This window comes from Neophocaena asiaeorientalis, unplaced genomic scaffold, assembly GCF_003031525.2.
Source record: "Neophocaena asiaeorientalis asiaeorientalis breed wild unplaced genomic scaffold, Neophocaena_asiaeorientalis_V1.1 scaffold671, whole genome shotgun sequence".
Classification (NCBI taxonomy): Eukaryota; Metazoa; Chordata; class Mammalia; order Artiodactyla; family Phocoenidae; genus Neophocaena; species Neophocaena asiaeorientalis.
In genome coordinates this window covers 1,191,745-1,208,428 of record NW_020175533.1, presented here as the reverse complement: position 1 = coordinate 1,208,428, position 16,684 = coordinate 1,191,745, and the positions used below count along the sequence as shown (strand labels likewise).

General features: G+C 34.4%; 1 protein-coding gene across 2 annotated transcripts in view; it reads right to left on the bottom strand.

Annotated features, from left to right (window-relative positions):
* Positions 1 to 16,684, bottom strand: part of STXBP5L (syntaxin binding protein 5L) — a 378,355-nt gene that overhangs the window by 139,527 nt on the left and 222,144 nt on the right. For both annotated transcript variants that reach the window (XM_024769286.1, XM_024769287.1), the window contains exon 14: positions 2,402 to 2,442. In XM_024769286.1, coding sequence (XP_024625054.1) covers positions 2,402 to 2,442 — 41 coding nt within the window. The remainder of the gene's footprint in view (positions 1 to 2,401; positions 2,443 to 16,684) is intronic.

Sequence of the window (16,684 nt, the reverse complement as noted above, 5' to 3'; positions counted from 1 at the left end):
GGGAGGGAGGAAGCGGGGAGGGAAGGGGAGAGAGAGAGGGAGCAAGCAAGTGCTAGATTGAGAGGAGGGCGGGTGAAGGGAACACATGCATACATTGATACTTGGGGAATCTGGCTGAAGGCTATACAACAGTTCATAGTATGTTTTTATGATTTTTCTGTAAGTCTGATGTGACATGGAAATATTAAAGAATATTGCAGACATAATTATTTAACTTTGAGTTAATCAACAGAGATTATCCTTAGTAGGCCTGACAGAATCAGGTGAGCCCTTTAAAAGAGGGATCAGGGCCTTCCCTGAAGTTAGAGAGACACTCCCTTGCTGGCCTTGAAGAAACAAATCACGAGTTTTAAAGCTGCAAGAAAATGAATTCTGCCAACAACCACAAAAGCTTGGAACAGAACTCTGAGCTGCAGGTGAAACTGCAGTCCTAGCCAACACTTCAACTGCAGTCTCTGAGACCCTGAGCAAAGAACTCAGCTAATCTGAACCAGATTCATGACACACGGAAACTGTGAGACAGTATATGGGTTTTGTTTTAAACTGCTAAATTGTGGTAATTTAATACTCAGCAACTGAAGATGAATACAGTTGACCCTTGAACAGTATGGGTTTGAAATGCATGGGTCCACTTATTCTCAGATAATTTTCAATAGTAAATACTACAGTACTACACAATCTGAGGTTGATAGAATCCTCAGATGCTGAACCACAGATACAGAGAAATAGTGTATAGTGAGGGCCAACTATAAATTATGCCCCAACTATAAGTTATGCTCAGATTGTGTAGAGGGTTGGCACAATCTGACTGACTCCCATGTTGTTCAAGGTCAACGGTACACATATTAACATAAACTCAACTTTCAAATTCGGTATAACCTCATTTCCTGTACTGGACCTTATCCCACAAAATTGGCAAATTAAGTGATATTTCTCCAATGACATCCATCGATTTGGAGATATGCCCTTATAATTGATTACAGTAAAAATATTAAACATGCTGCAAACGTCTGTAACATATGTTCTGAATGTAATACAGTATTTTATTTAAAATTAACTTCTTAAAATATTATCGTGCATGCTTAAGGGTGGTATGCACTTCAGTCATTAGAGTGTTAAAGTGTCTTCTCACATTTTAGAAACTAAGGAGTGACTCTGAGGTGGTGGAAAACGAGCAAAGATGTTTGCTCGTTGTAATTGTAACTATACAATTAACTGTGTTCGTGGAACAAACTCAGATTTACATGAAAAAGTTCGTAAAAATAAAAAATCTGTTGTCCCTTGGAATTTCCCCCTGAACAATTGATCTTTATTGTGTGAGGTCAGAAAGGGCCCTCAGATTTCATGGCTTTAAATCTTTTAATCATTTCCTCTTGCTGATGCTTTGCTCCACTACTAAAGGAGTCTAGATTGCAGACGAAGATTATCACTAATGTTCAACCTTCTTCCCTCTGCTTTTCTGTTTATCAGTCTTTCTCAGTTCACTTCTATAGCTTCAGGTATCACTTCTATGCTGCTTCTTAATTAGTTACCATTCTTGACTGTTCTCCCTACCTGATAGACAGTTTTACTTGAATTTCCTGGTGTTCCAACAAAATCCAAACTTCCAGAACTCTTCTGTATCCTTATTTCCAAAGAGTTATCTCTATCTTGATGGTTACTCAGAAACTTAGAGACATTGCTCACTTCTTCTCCTCCTAGTCCTATCAAAATCTTAACTATCTCCCAAAACTCACATTAAATGTCACCCCACCAAAATACCCTTCCTGGATCTACCTGGTTCAAATAAATCTCCCATTTCCAATTAAAAATAGAATTTGGGTTGTACTACATTTAGAGTTCTTATCATATTGTTTGCCCTGTAAGTTCTCTGAAGGGTATGTATGGGTATAATCAAGTCTTAAATCTTTGCATGCCCTTCAACACTGAGCAGAGTACCTGTAGTCCTTAAATTATGTAATTCTCAAGATTTCAAAAGAAGTTTTACATTTATCAAATTATTTCTTTTGATTCTCACGGACTTGGTAGACAAGTGGCAAAGAAAAGTGAAGACTAGTGGGATAAAAGCACTTTTCTAAGAGTGAGGAGGTGAAGGAAATTCCTTGAAAAGAATTAGTCTGACAAAGTTTGGTACTTTTTCCAATGTACATTACCTCATAAATATAATAGGTTGCTGATAAAGAGTGATTTCAGTTGTGTCTGTTTATATCATAAAAGTACAGTAGAGATAATACTTCAAACTGATTCAATAATATAGGAAATACATTTTTGTAACACAGCCATATGTGTATGCTAAATATGTATCAAAAATATTAACTGTCCAAACTAAAAAGTGATCAATGGCTATGAGTAAATATTAACCAAGTGTTTTCTGTAATATAAGGAGAAACTTAAAACTTACTTGCAGAAGCATCCCAAAACTTTATCGATCCATCTGCATGACTAGATAAGAAATAAATTAGCATTAAGTATGGTAAATAAAAATCATAATTGTTCTAAATATATAAAAACTTGAATTACTATTAAAATTTGGTTTAAAAATACCATTTCAATGAAAACTAATGTATGCTAAACCATTTCTAAGCTTAAAACAATGGTTTATTTTTTAAATACCACACAAGAATCTAAATTTTAGAAAAAGACAATAATTACTTAGATTTATTGTAAGAATATTTTATATGTAATAACAATGAAAACTGATCTGTGAAGAATGAACAGTATAATTTTATATAAAATTGTTTACACTGAATAAAGAGACCTGAGTTAGATTACATTAAAATAATTTTGAAATGAATATCATAGCGAAATTAAAGTTGAGCATAAAAATATAAAAAGCAAATCCTTAAACCTATCTAGAGTTGTATCATTATTTGATAATAGGTATAATGGTAATTTTATAAGAAATCGCCTATAAATAATCGTCATTTCCCCAATGACTAATGATGTTGAGCATCTTTTCATTAGCCATTTGTATATCTTTTTTTGAAAAAAAATCTATATAAATTCTTTGCCCACCTTTAAAAAATTGGTATATTTGTCTTTTTGTTTTTGAGCTGTAAGGGTTCTTTATATATCCTGAATACTAAACCCTTATCAGATATATGATTTTTAAAAGTTTCTTCCATTCACTGTTACCTTTTCACCTGATAGTGAAGACCATTTTATCTATTTTTTTCTTTGTTGCATATGCTTTTTCCCCTTTTTCTTCAGTACATTTATTAAATGCATAATTGCATGAAGCCTGAGCTGTGTATGGGCTGTTCAAGGGTTGAGTGCATAGCTAAAACTAGGAAAACTGCTGCCCCTTTCTCATGTTGGCAGAGCAGCTACTGCTCATAGTTGGGCCAGTTCTATGGCCTGCAAAGGAATGGGTAAATATCCCACAGCAAGATTCTGATGAACTGGAATGGAGCCAGGAGTGAGGGCACTGAGCCACCCTCCCAAGGAAGTGCTCTTACAGCCTATTCTTCCTGGTGTCCAAGCTCTTTTGCTCTGAAGACAGATGGGGAGCTTACAGGCTCTCTTCTGGCTGGGATGAAGCAGGTGGATAATAGAAAAGAAAGCCAGAGAGACTGGGGAAGGGAGACAGGAGTTGCTTTTTATTGACTTGGTCATGGGTTCCATTGAGGAGCCCCTTTGCGTTTAGGAGCATTTTTCTGCTTCCTTTTTTTTTCCCTGAAAATTCTCCTGCTGCCTGAGCTGCCATGCTAGTAATCCAGCATCCATTTCCTATAATTTCTATGTTTTGGTGTAATATCTAAGAGCCACAGCCACAATCATATTCAGGAAATATTAACCCTGTTTTCTTGAGTTTTATAGTCTTAGCTGTAAATTTACATCTTTGACCACATTTGAGTTAATTTTTGTGTATGCTAGGAGGTAATAAGGGTCCAACTTTATTCTTTAGCATGTGGATATTCAATTCTCCCAACACCATTTGTTGATGAGATTATTGTTTGCCCCATTAAATAGGCTTGACACCATTGTGAAAAACCAATTAGTCATAGATGTATAGTTTTATTTCTGGACTCCCAATTCCATTCCATTAAATTATAAATCTAATCTTATGTCAGTACCACACTGTTTTGATTACTGTAGCTGTGTAGGTAATTTTACAATTGAGAAGTGTAAGTCCTTCAATTTTGGTCTATTTCAAGATGATTTTGGCTATTTTGGGTCACTTGCCATCTCATATGAATTTTAGGATAAACTTTTCATTTCTGCAAAAAGATCATTGGGATTTTGATATGAATTGTAGTGAATCTGTATCACTTTGAGATACTGCCATCTTAATAATATTACCTTCTAATTCATAAACATGGAATGATTCCACTTATTTGTGTATTAGTTAATTTTTTTCAGCAAAGTTTTATAGTTTCTAGTGCACAAGCCTTTTATCTCCTTGGTTAAATTTATTTATAAGTATTTTATTTTTTGATGCTATTGTAAATAAAACTGCTTTCTTAATTTTCTTTGCAGATTGTTCATTGTTAGTATATAGAAACACACTAACATATATATAAGATTATGTCATCTGCAAATAGATATAATTTTACTTCTTCCTTTCCATTGTGATGTATTTTAATTAAAACTGCAACAACAGCAACACTCAGAAAACTAGGAGTAGAATAGAACTTCCTTAACCTGGTAAAGGGCATTTTTGCAAATGCCCTTTTATTTTTCTTGCAAATGCCCTTTTATTTTTCCTGCCTCACTCCTCTGGCTAGAATTTCTGGTTCAATATGAAATAGAAGTAGCAAAAGCAGAAATCTTTGTCTTGTTCCTGATCTCAGAGGGAAAGCTTTTAGTCTTTCACCATTGAATATGACGTTACCTGTGGGTTTTGCAAAAATGCCCTTTACCAGGTTAAGGAAGTTCCATTCTGCTCCTAGTTTTCTGCATGTTGCTGTTGTTGCAGTTTTAAATCGTGAAAGTGGTGTTTAATTTTGTCAAATGCTTTTTTATGCATGAGATGACTATGTGTTTTTTCCCCTTTATTCTATTAGTGTGGGTATTACATTGATTTTTATATGTTGAAACACTCTTGTATTCGTAGGATAAATCCCACTTGATCACAGTTTATAATCCTTTTAATATGCTGTAAGATTCAGTTTGCTAATATTTTGTTTAGTATACTTGAATCTATATTTATAATGAATATTGTTGCAGTTTTCTTTTCATTCAGTGTCTTTGTCTAGTTTGGTATTAGAATGATGCCTCAGATAATGAGTTAGGACGTTTTCCCTTCTATTTTTTGGAAAAGTTTGAACAGCATTTGGTGTTACCTATTTAAATGACTGATAGAATTCATCACAAAGCCATCTGGTCCTGGTCTTTCCTTTGATGGAAGGTTTCAATTACTGATTTAATCTCTTTACTTGTTATAAAACTGTTCAGATTATCTATTTCTTCTTGAGTCAGTTTTGATAGTTTGTGAATTTCTCAGAATTTATTCATTCATTTAGGTTATTTAATTTGTTGGCATAGAATTGTTTACAGTATTCTCTTATAATCCTTTTTATTTTTGTAAGATTGACAGTATTATACTCATTTTTCATTGTGATTTTAATAATTGTCCCCCCCTTTTTTTTTGAGTCACTCTAACTAAAGTTTTGTCAATTCTGTTGAAATTTTCAAAGAACAAACTTTTGGTTTCATTGAATTCCTTTATTGCTTTTCTATTCTCTGTTTTGTTTATCTCTGCTCAAATTTTTATTATTTCTTATATCTGCTGGTATCAGTTTTTCTTCTAGTTCCTCAAGGTGTAAAGATAGGTTATTGAACTTTCTTCTTCCTTTAATGTAGGTGATTACAGCTATAAATTCCCCTATGAGTACTGTTTTTGCTACATCTGCATGCTATTATTTTTCTTTTTATTTATATCAAAATATTTTCCAATTTCCCTTGTGATTTCTCATTTGGTCTGTTGGTTGTTTAAGAGTGTGTTGCTTGATCTCCATATATTTATGATTGTTCCATTTTGTTTCTTCTGTGTTTCTTGACCATGTTGTACATACCTTTAGCAACTTTATTATTTCCATAAACCAACTTTGGCTTTGTAAATCTTTGCTACTGTACATTTTCTTTCTATTTCATTAATTTTTGTTCTTAACAGTATTATTTTCCTTTTTACTTTTGGGGGAATAATTTTTTATCCTTTTTAACTTCTTAAGATAGATAATTAGATCATTAAATTTTAGTCTTCTTATTAACATGCATGGGTATAAACTTATATTAACTTATATAAACATATAACATGGGTATAAGCTTACCTCTAAACACAGATTTAGATTTATCCACATGTTATATTTTAGTTTCACTATCTTTCTGTTTGTGATATATTAAAATTTTATATTGTGATTTGCTTATTAACCAGTAAGCTAGTTGGGAATAGATTGCTTAATTTTGAAAACTTGTGAATGTTCTTTACATATTTTTGTCATTCGTTCCTAGTTTAATTCTCCTGTGGTCAGAGAACATGTTATATATGATTACAATCCTGTGACATTTATTGGCACTTTTATTATGGTCCTGCATATGGTCAATTTTGGTCTGTGTCTCATGTGCACTTGAAAAGAATGTACATTCTTGAACTGTAGAGTGTAATGTTTTAAATATGTCAGTTAAGTCAGACTTATTAATCATGCTGTTCAAAACTTTTATTGTTATGGATTTTTCCTTTAATTTTAAAATCAGTTGCAGAGAGAGGTTTGTTATATTTTCTTCCACTTATTGCAGAATTGTCTATCTCTTTGTATATTTTGGGGCCCCGAACTCAAAATTCTAATGGATTTATCCTTTTATTATTTTAAAATAGTCCCTTTTACATTTGATAATGCTTCTTGCTTTAAAGTTTACTGTGGTAGGCAGAATTCTAAAATATTCCCCAGGATTCCTGCCTTCTGGATAATCCTGTATATTCTCTGGGACTGTGGATATAATAGAGAATATATCACTCCCATGACAGTTATATTATGTTGACTTTAAGAAAAGGATATTATTTGGGTGAACCTATCACATGAAACCTATAAATATAGATCTAGAGGTCAAAGATGAAAGAACTTTGAAATTTGAAGCATGAGAAGTACTAGATGCATTGTTACTGGCTTGAAGTAAGAAGGGGCCACGTGGCAAGAAATGCAGACAGACTTAGGTAGCTAACATGCTCTCCTCCCATGACACCTAGCAAGGAAATTGGGAGCTCAGTCCCACAACCACAAGGAACTAAATTTTTCTAATAAAAAAAATGAGTTTGGAAGCAGATTTTCCCTCAGAACCTCCAGATGACAACTCAGCCTTGTTGACCCCTTGATTTCAGTCTTATGGTACACTGAGCAAATATCTCAATCATACAGTGCCAGATGTCTGACCTATAGAGCTGTGAGTTAATAAATGAGTTTTCAGCTGTTAAGTTTGTGGTGATTTGTTATGCAGCAATGGAAAACTACTGATATAAGTAGAGATGTACCAAAATTTTAAATTGTTCATGTTACAATTTTTCATGTATTTACTTTCAAATTTTTAGCATACATATACTTAATGTGTCTCATAAGTGATTTAGAATTTTTTTTATTTAGACCGACAGTCTTTGCTTATGACTGCAGAATACAGTCAAATTATATTTAGTGTAATTACTGATACACTGGAATTTAAATCTGCCAACCTCACAATTATATTCTATTTGTCTAACCAATTCTGTCTTCTTTCTCTCTCTTTTCTGTCCTTTTAAGGATTAATCACATTTTAAAATATTACTCTATTTTATTAGTTTTTGAGTATTATATTCTTGCACTATTATTTTAGTGGCTAACACAGATATTACAAAACTGATCCTTAAATTGTTGATCCTTCAGTTGTTAATTTTACACCTACCCAGACAAAGCAAGAATGTTAAATATTTTATCTCTATTTTCCTTTCTCCCACCTTTTGTGCTAGCATTATGATATATTTTCATTCTACATCACAATATTATTAAAAATTATTGACATTTTAATACTTATACCAAAACATAATATTATTGCTATTTATTTAGATTTATTCTTGCATTTACCTTTTTCTGTTATTATTTAATTTCTGCATTTCTATTATTCTATCTGGTATTGTTTTCCTTCTATTTAAAGCATTCACTTTAACTCTCTCAACATTCGTTTGAAAAAAAATTTGCCTTTATAGTTGAAGAATATTTTTGCTAAGTATGAAATTCTATATTAGCATTTTTCCCAGTAGTATAGAGATTTTATACCAATACCTTCTCTTTTCACCATTTCTGTTAAAATATCAACTCTCAATCTTATTACTGTTTGTTTTATTGTAAAGTGTCCACCTTGGCCGCTTTTGAGAATTTTTTCATTACCCTTTGTTTTCATCAGTTTTACTACAATCTGTGTAGATGGTTTTCCTTTTATTTACTCTGCTTTTAGTTTTTAGCACATTTTGAATTTGTTTTCTCAATGGAAAAAATCTGAGCCATTCATTCAATAATTTATTCTGCTTTATTCTCTCTCTCTTTTGTTTGTGTCTCCAGTTATATATATGTTCAAACTTCTTCACCAAGTATCATATATCTCTTATGGTTTTCTTTTTTCTCTGTGATTCCATCTAGATATTTTCTACTCACTATCTTCCAGATTACGGATCCTTTTTTCAGCTGTCACTACATGCTGTTAAGCCAATTTATTTAGTTCTTATTTTCAGTTATGGTAAGTTTTAGTTACATATTGATTTTTTTTATTGTGGTAAAAAACACATAACATAAAGTTTACTATGTTAACCATTTTTAAGTGTATAATACAATAGTATTAACGATATGCACATTGTTGTGCAGCAAATCTCTAGAATCTTTTCATCTAGAAAAATTGAACTCCACATCCATTGAACAACTCCCTTTTCCCCTCTCTCCTGAGCAACCACCATCCTTTCTGTCTTCTGTCTTTATGAATTTGTCTATTCTAAGTACCTGATATAAGTGGAATCATGCAGTATTTGTCTTTTTGAGACTGGCTTATTTCACTTAGCATAATTTCCTTCTGGTTCATCCATGTAATACAGAAAGATTTCCTTCTTTTCTAAGGCTAAACTAAATAGTATTCCATTGTATACAACGCATTTAAGAAACCCATTCATTTTTTGATGGACATTTATGTTGCTTCCACCTCTTGGATACTGTGAATAAATGCTGCAATAAACATGGATGTGCAATAAACATGGAACACCTTTGACACCCTGTTTTCAATTCTTTTGAATACGTGCTTAGAAATGGGATTGCTGGATTATATGGTAATTCTAAGTTTAATTTTTTGAGGAAACTCCATATCATTTTCCATAGCAGCTACCTCAGTTTACATTTCAACCAACAGTGAACAAAGGTTTCAATTTCTCCACATCTTCACCAACACTTATTTTCCTGTTGGTGCTGCATAGTGCTATCTTAACAGTTGTAAAGTGATATCTCATTGTGGATTTGACTTGCATTTCCCTGATGAGTAGTGATGTTGAACATTTTATCATACGTTTATAAGCCAATTGTGTATCTCTGGAGAAATACCTAATTCGAGTCCTTTGCCCATTTTAATTGAATTGTATGTTTTTGTTGTTGAGTTACAGGAGTTCTTTATATAGTTTGGATATTAACCCCTTATCAGATATATGGTTTGAAAATAACTTCTGACTCTGTAGGATGTCTTTTCATCTGTTGATTGTTCCCTTTTTTCCACAGGTTTTAAGTTGACGTAGTCCCATTTGTCTATTTTTGCTTTTGTTGCCTGTGTTTTTGGTGTCACAACTAAGAAATAATTGCCAAATCCAGTGTCATGAAATATTTCCCATTTTCTTTTGGGTGTTCTTTAGTTTCAGGTCTTAGATTTAGGGGGTTTTGTTTTCAGTTGATTTTGTGTATGGTATATGGTAAAGGTCCAATTTCATTCTTTCACATGTGCAAATAATGTTTTACCAGCATCATTTGCTGAACAGGTTATCCTATCCCCTTTGTATAGCCTTGGTATCTTTATCAAAGATTTGACCATATAGGTGATGGTTTATTTATAAGTTCTTTATTCTGTTTCAGTGGTCAATATCTCTGTCTTTATGTGAGTACCATACTGTTTTGATTACTTTGTAATATTTTTGATTAGCTTTGTATCATGTTTTGAAATCAGGAAGTGTAAGGACTCCAGCTTTATGTTGAATCAAGTTGTGTGAGTGGGTATCCTTCCTTTGTTTCTGATCTTAGAGGGAGAACTTGTAGTTATTCACCATTGAGTATGATGTTAGCTATGTGCTTTTCACACGTGACCTTTATTATGTTGTGGTAATTTCCTTCTATTACTAGATTGTTGAATGTTTTTATCACTAAAGAGTGTTGAATTTTGTCAAATGCTTTTTCTGCTTCATCTGAGATGTTCATGTGGTTTTTGTCCTTCATTTTGTTGGTGTGGTATATCACACTGATTGCTTTTCATGTTGAACCATCCTTGCATCCTGAGGATATATCCCACTTGTTTATGATCATTTTAATGTGTAGCTGAATTTGTTTTGCTCGTATTTTTGCAATAATAGTCACTGGGGATATTGCTCTGTAGTTTTCTTTTCTGGTAGTATCTTTGTCTGATTTTGACATCATGTAATGCTGGTCTCATACAATGAGTTTGGAAGTGTTCCCTCTTCAATTTTTTGAGGAGTTTAAAAAGAACTACTGTTAATTCTTTAAATGTTAGGTAGAATTCTCCAGTTAAGCCCTCTAGTTCTGGGCTTTTCTTTGTTGGGAGATTTTTTTATTACTGATTCAATGTTCTTACTGATTATAGGTCTGTCAGATTTTTTAATTTCTTCATTATTCAGTCTTGGTCGGTTGTATGTTTCCAGAAATTTATCCATTTCTTTTAAGTTATCCATTTTGTTGGCATATAATTCTTCAGAGTAGTCTCTTATGAAACTTTTTTATTTCTGTGGCATCAGCTGTAATGTCTCCTTTTTCATTTCTGACATTTGTTGAGTCTTTTCTTTTTTTCTTAGTCTAGCTAAGAGTTTGTCAATTTTGTTGATCTTTAAAAATCTGTTTTTAATATTTTCTATTGTTTTTCTACCCTCTATTTTGTTATTTCTGTTCTAATCTTTGTTATTTCCTTCCTTCTGCTAAATTTGGGTTTAGTTTTTTCTAATCCCTTGAGGTGTACAGTTAAATTGTTGATTTTAGATCTTTTTTTAATGTTGGCATTTACTACTATAAACTTCTTAGAGGTTTACTTGTAAACCTCTTAGTTGTGCTTTTGTTGCATCCCATCAGTTTGATATGTTGTCTTCTTTATCATTTTTCTCAAGACATTTTCCAACTTCCTTGTGATTTCTTTAACCCATTGGTTGTTCAAGAGGGTATTGCCTAATTTCCACATATTTTGTGGATTTTCCAGTCTTCCTTTTGGTATTCATTTCTAATTTCATTTCATTGTGGTTATTAAAAAATACTTGTTATGATTTCAATCTTCTTAAAAATTTTAAGACTTGTTTTATGGCCTAACATGTGATCTATCCTGGAGAATGTTTCACGTGTACTTGAGGAGAATGTATATTCTGCTGTTGTTGGGTAGAGTGTGCTGTACATGGCTATGAGGTCCAATTGTTCTATACTGTTTTTCAAGTCTTCTGTTCCTTATTGAACTTCTGTCTGGGTGCTCTATTCATTATTGAAAGTGGGGTACTGAAAACTACTATTTTTGCACTATTTCCTATTTCTCCCTTCAATTCTGTCAGTGTTTGCTTTATATATTTGGGCGATATGTTGTTAGGTGAATATACATTTATAATTTTTATTTCTTTCTGGTGAATTGACTATTTTATCATCATATATTATCCTCCTTTGTCTTTTTGACAGTTTTTGGCGTAAAGTCTATTTTGTCTGATAAAAGTATGCTCACCCTGATGTCTTTTTTTGTTAGCATTTGCATGCAGTATCTTTACCCATCCTTTCATTTCAGGCTATGTACACCCTTATATCTAAAGTGAGTCTCCTGTAGACAGCATACAGTTGGGTCTTCTTTCTTTTTCCATTCTTCCACTCTGTGTCTTTTGATTTGGGAGTTTAATTCATTTATCTTTAAAGAAATGATAGTATAGGACTTACCACTGCCATTTAAAAGTTGTTTTATGCTTATATTGTATTTATTTTGCCCCTTGTTTCCTTTCTTGCTGCCCTCCTTTTGTTTCATTGATTTTTTATAGTGACATGTTTTGATTTGTGTCTCACTTTCTTTTGTTCATATTCTATAGGTATTTTCTTTGCAGTTACCTTGTGTATTATATAAAACATCTTATAGTTATACTGATCTATTTTAAAGTGACAATTTAACTTCAATTGCATACAAAAACCCTACTCCTTAAGTGGGCTACACTGACCTGCCCATTCCAATACCATGTAGAGCAGACACTGATGTCTTCCCAAAGGCAAAGGGACTAAAGACTGGAAGCAACTCTCACCGATGTACCCAGCAGCCCTTGGGCTTAAACCTGGTCTAAACTTAGAATCACCTGGAGTTAAAACAACATGGATGCTCCCACCCAGATCAATAGACAGACTCTGTGGGGAGGGCACATGTGATGTAATTTCTAAATATTCATCATGTAATACTAGTGGGAAACTGCATGGGAACAACATAGCAAACATTTCTTCTGATTCTTTAAAGTGCATACAAATTCGGAGGGAATCAGGGCCCCACTGTAAGTTATGATTCTCCTGTGGGGCTCATGAAATGGCACCTTTAACAAGTTTTCTTATTGGTGCAGATATTATTCCCTCAGACCCGTATTCAGTAGCACTGAGCTAGAGATATCACGCATAGCACACCTGAGACCACTGAGTAGTTTTTCCAGGGCCTGTTTCCTAGTGGCTGAGCTCCTCCTGGAATAGGTACGGCCTTGTTGTTGCCTAGGGTAGATGCTGCTGGGTTAGTGGAAATCACATGGTATATTTAAGGTTTAGCGTTGTATGAGGGGTCGCCCTTAGAAATCTACCCCAAAATACCCTTAGTCCTCAGGGCCTTTAGCCCCATCTCCTCTCAGGGCCCACTTGATCCACAGGAACTCCCGGGGGCAAGGCATGACCACCTGTCCTCATGTGAGCTGAGCCTCCATACCCCATAAGATCCAGAGCATGAAGTCTGTTTGAAAATAAACCAAAGGTTTCAGTGGAGGGTGGATTAATATTTTGTGTTATGAATGGACAGAAGCCTTTGAAAACGATGCCATGAATGCATATTTGAGGATTAACAACAGAAGATGTGAACTACATTAAGTAATACAGCATGTTATAATTGAAACAAACACTACTCCTTTCTCTCTCCCCTCACTTTAATGTTAATGATGCTGTAAATTATCAATACATCTCTTTATATTTTGTAACCATTAACACACCTTTATAGTTATAGTTTCTTTTTGTTTTGATTTTTTTACATCTCAATTGGAGTATAATTGCTTTACAATGGTGTGCTACTTTCTGCTTTATAACAAAGTGATCAGTTATACATATACATATGTTCCCATATCTCTTCCCTATTCCGTCTCCCTCCCTCCCACCCTCCCTAGCCCACCCCTCTAGTGGTCACAAAGCACCGAACTGATCTCCCTATGCTACACGGCTGCTTCCCACTGGCTATCTGTTTTACGTTTGGGAGTGCATATATGTCCATGCCACTCTCTCGCTTTGTCACAGCTTACCCTTCCCCCTCCCCATATCCTTAAGTCCATTCTCTAGTAGGTCTGTGTCTTTATTCCTGTCTTACCCCTAGGTTCTTCATGACATTTTTTCCCTTTAAATTCCATATATATGTGTTAGCATACGGTATTTGTCTTTCTCTTTCTGACTTACTTCACTCTGTATGACAGACTCTAGGTCTATCCACCTCATTACAAATAGCTCAGTTTCGTTTCCTTTTATGGCTGAGTAATATTTCATTGTATATATGTGCCACATCTTCTTTATCCATTCATCCGATGATGGACACTTAGGTTGTTTCCATCTCCTGGCTATTGTAAATAGAGCTACAATGAACATTTTGGTACATGACTTTCCTTGAATTATGGTTTTCTCAAGGTATATGCCCAGGAGTGGGATTGCTGGGTCATAGGGTAGTTCTATTATTTAGTTTTTAAAGGAACCTCCATACTATTCTCCATAGTGGCTGTACCAATTCACATTCCCACCAGCACTGCAAGAGTGTTCCCTTTTATCCACACCCTCTCCAGCATTTATTGTTTCTAGATTTTTTGATGATGGCCATTCTGACTGGTGTGAGATGATATCTCATTGTAGTTTTGATTTGCATTTCTCTAATGATTAATGATGTTGAGCATTCTTTCATGTGTTTGTTGGCAGTCTGTATATCTTCTTTGGAGAAATGTCTATTTAGGTCTTCTGCCCATTTTTGGATTGGGTTGTTTGTTTTTTTGTTATTGAGCTGCATGAGCTGCTTATAAATTTTGGAGATTAATCCTTTGTCAGTTGCTTCATTTGCAAATATTTTCTCCCATTCTGAGGGTTGTCTTTTGGTCTTGTTTATGGTTTCCTTTGCTGTGCAAAAGCTTTGAAGTTTCATTAGGTCCCATTTGTTTATTTTTGTTTTTATTTCCATTTCTCTAGGAGGTGGGTCAAAAAGGATCTTGCTGTGATTTATGTCATAGAGTGTTCTGCCTATGTTTTCCTCTAAGAGTTTGATAGTTTCTGGCCTTACATTTAGGTCTTTAATCCATTTTGAGCTTATTTTTGTGTATGCTGTTAGGAAGTGACCTAATCTCATACCTCTACATGTACCTGTCCACTTTTCCCAGCACCACTTATTGTAGAGACTGTACTTTCTCCACTGTACATTCCTACCTCCTTTATTAAAGATAAGGTGACCACATGTGTGTGGTTTTATCTCAGGGCTTTCTATCCTGTTCCATTGATCTTTCTGTTTTTGTGCCAGTACCATACTGTCTTGATTACTGTAGCTTTGTAGTATAGTCTGAAGTCACGGAGCCTGATTCCTCCAGCTGCGTTTTTCATTCTCACGATTGCTTTGGCTATTCGGGGTCTTTTGTGTTTCCATACAAATTGTGAAATTTTTTGTTCTAGTTCTGTGAAAAATGCCAGTGGTTGTTTGATAGGGATTGCACTGAATCTGTAGATTGCTTTGGGTAGTAGAGTCATTTTCACAATGTTGATTCTTCCAATCCAAGGACATAGTATCTCTCTCTCCATCTATCTGTATCATCTTTAATTTCTTTCATCAGTGTCTTATAATTTTCTACATACAGGTCTTTCGTCTCCTTAGGTAGGTTTATTCCTAGATATTTTATTCTTTTTGTTGCAATGGTAAATGGGAGTGTTTTCTTCATTTCACTTTCAGATTTTTCATCATTTGTGTATAGGAATGCCAGAGATTTCTGTGCATTAATTTTGTATCCTGCTACTTTACCAAATTCATTGATTAGCTCTAGTAGCTTTCTAGTAGCATGTTTAGCAGTCTCTATGTATAGTATCATGTCATCTGCAAACAGTGACAGCTTTACTTCTTTTCTGATTTGGATTCCTTTTATTTCCTTTTCTTCTCTGACTGCTGTGGCTAAAACTTCCAAAACTACGTTGAATAAGAGGGTTGAGAGTGGACACCCTTGTCTTGTTCCTGATCTTAGTGGAAATGCGTTCAGTATTTCACCATTGAAGAGGATGTTGGCTGTGGGTTAGTCATATATGGCTTTATTATGTTGAGGAAAAATCCCTCTATGCCTACTTTCTGCAGGGTTTTAATCATAAATAGGTGTTTTCCATTAAGTCCATCTTGTTTAATGTATCATTTAAAGCTTGTGTTTCCTTATTTATTTTCATTCTAGGTGATCTGTCCATTGGTGAAAGTGGGTTGTTAAAATCCCCTACTATCAATGTGTTACTGTCGATTACTCCTATTATGGCTGTTAGTATTTGCCTTATGTATTGAGGTGCTCCTATATTGGGTGCATAAATATTTACATGCTTTCTTTTGGTTTCCATTTGCATGGAATATAGTTTTCCATCCCCTCACTTAAAGTCTGTTAGTGTCTCTAGGTCTGAAGTGGGTCTCTTGTAGACAGCATATAAATGGGTCTTGTTTTTGTATCCATTCAGCCCGCCTGTGTCTTTTTTTGTGTGTGTGTGGTAGCGGAGCACAGGCTCCAGATGCGCAGGCTCAGCGGCCATGGCTCACGAGCCCAGCCGCTCTGCGCCACGTGGGATTTTCCCGGACCAGGCAATGAACCCGTGTCCCCTGCATCAGCAGGGGGACTCTCAACTACTGCGATACCAGGGAAGCCCCAGTCTGTGTCTTTTGGTGGGAGCATTTAATCCATTTACACTTAAGGTATAAGGGAAGGAAGGAGGGAAGGAAGGAAGGAAGGAGGGAAGGAAGGAAGGAGGGAAGGAAGGAAGAAAGAAAAGGAAGAAAGAGGAAAGAGGATGAAAAAAGGTAAGATAAAATAAACTAAAGTTATTAAAATAAAAATTAAGAAAAACAATTCTTTTTAAGAAAAAAAAAACAAGAACAAAAAAAAACGGAAAGAACCGTAGGATAAATGGTGACAGCAAAGCTATACAGACAAAATCTCACACAGAAACATACACACTCACAAAAAGAGGAAAAGGGGAAAAAATAGTCAATCTTGCTCTCAAAGTCCACCTCCTCA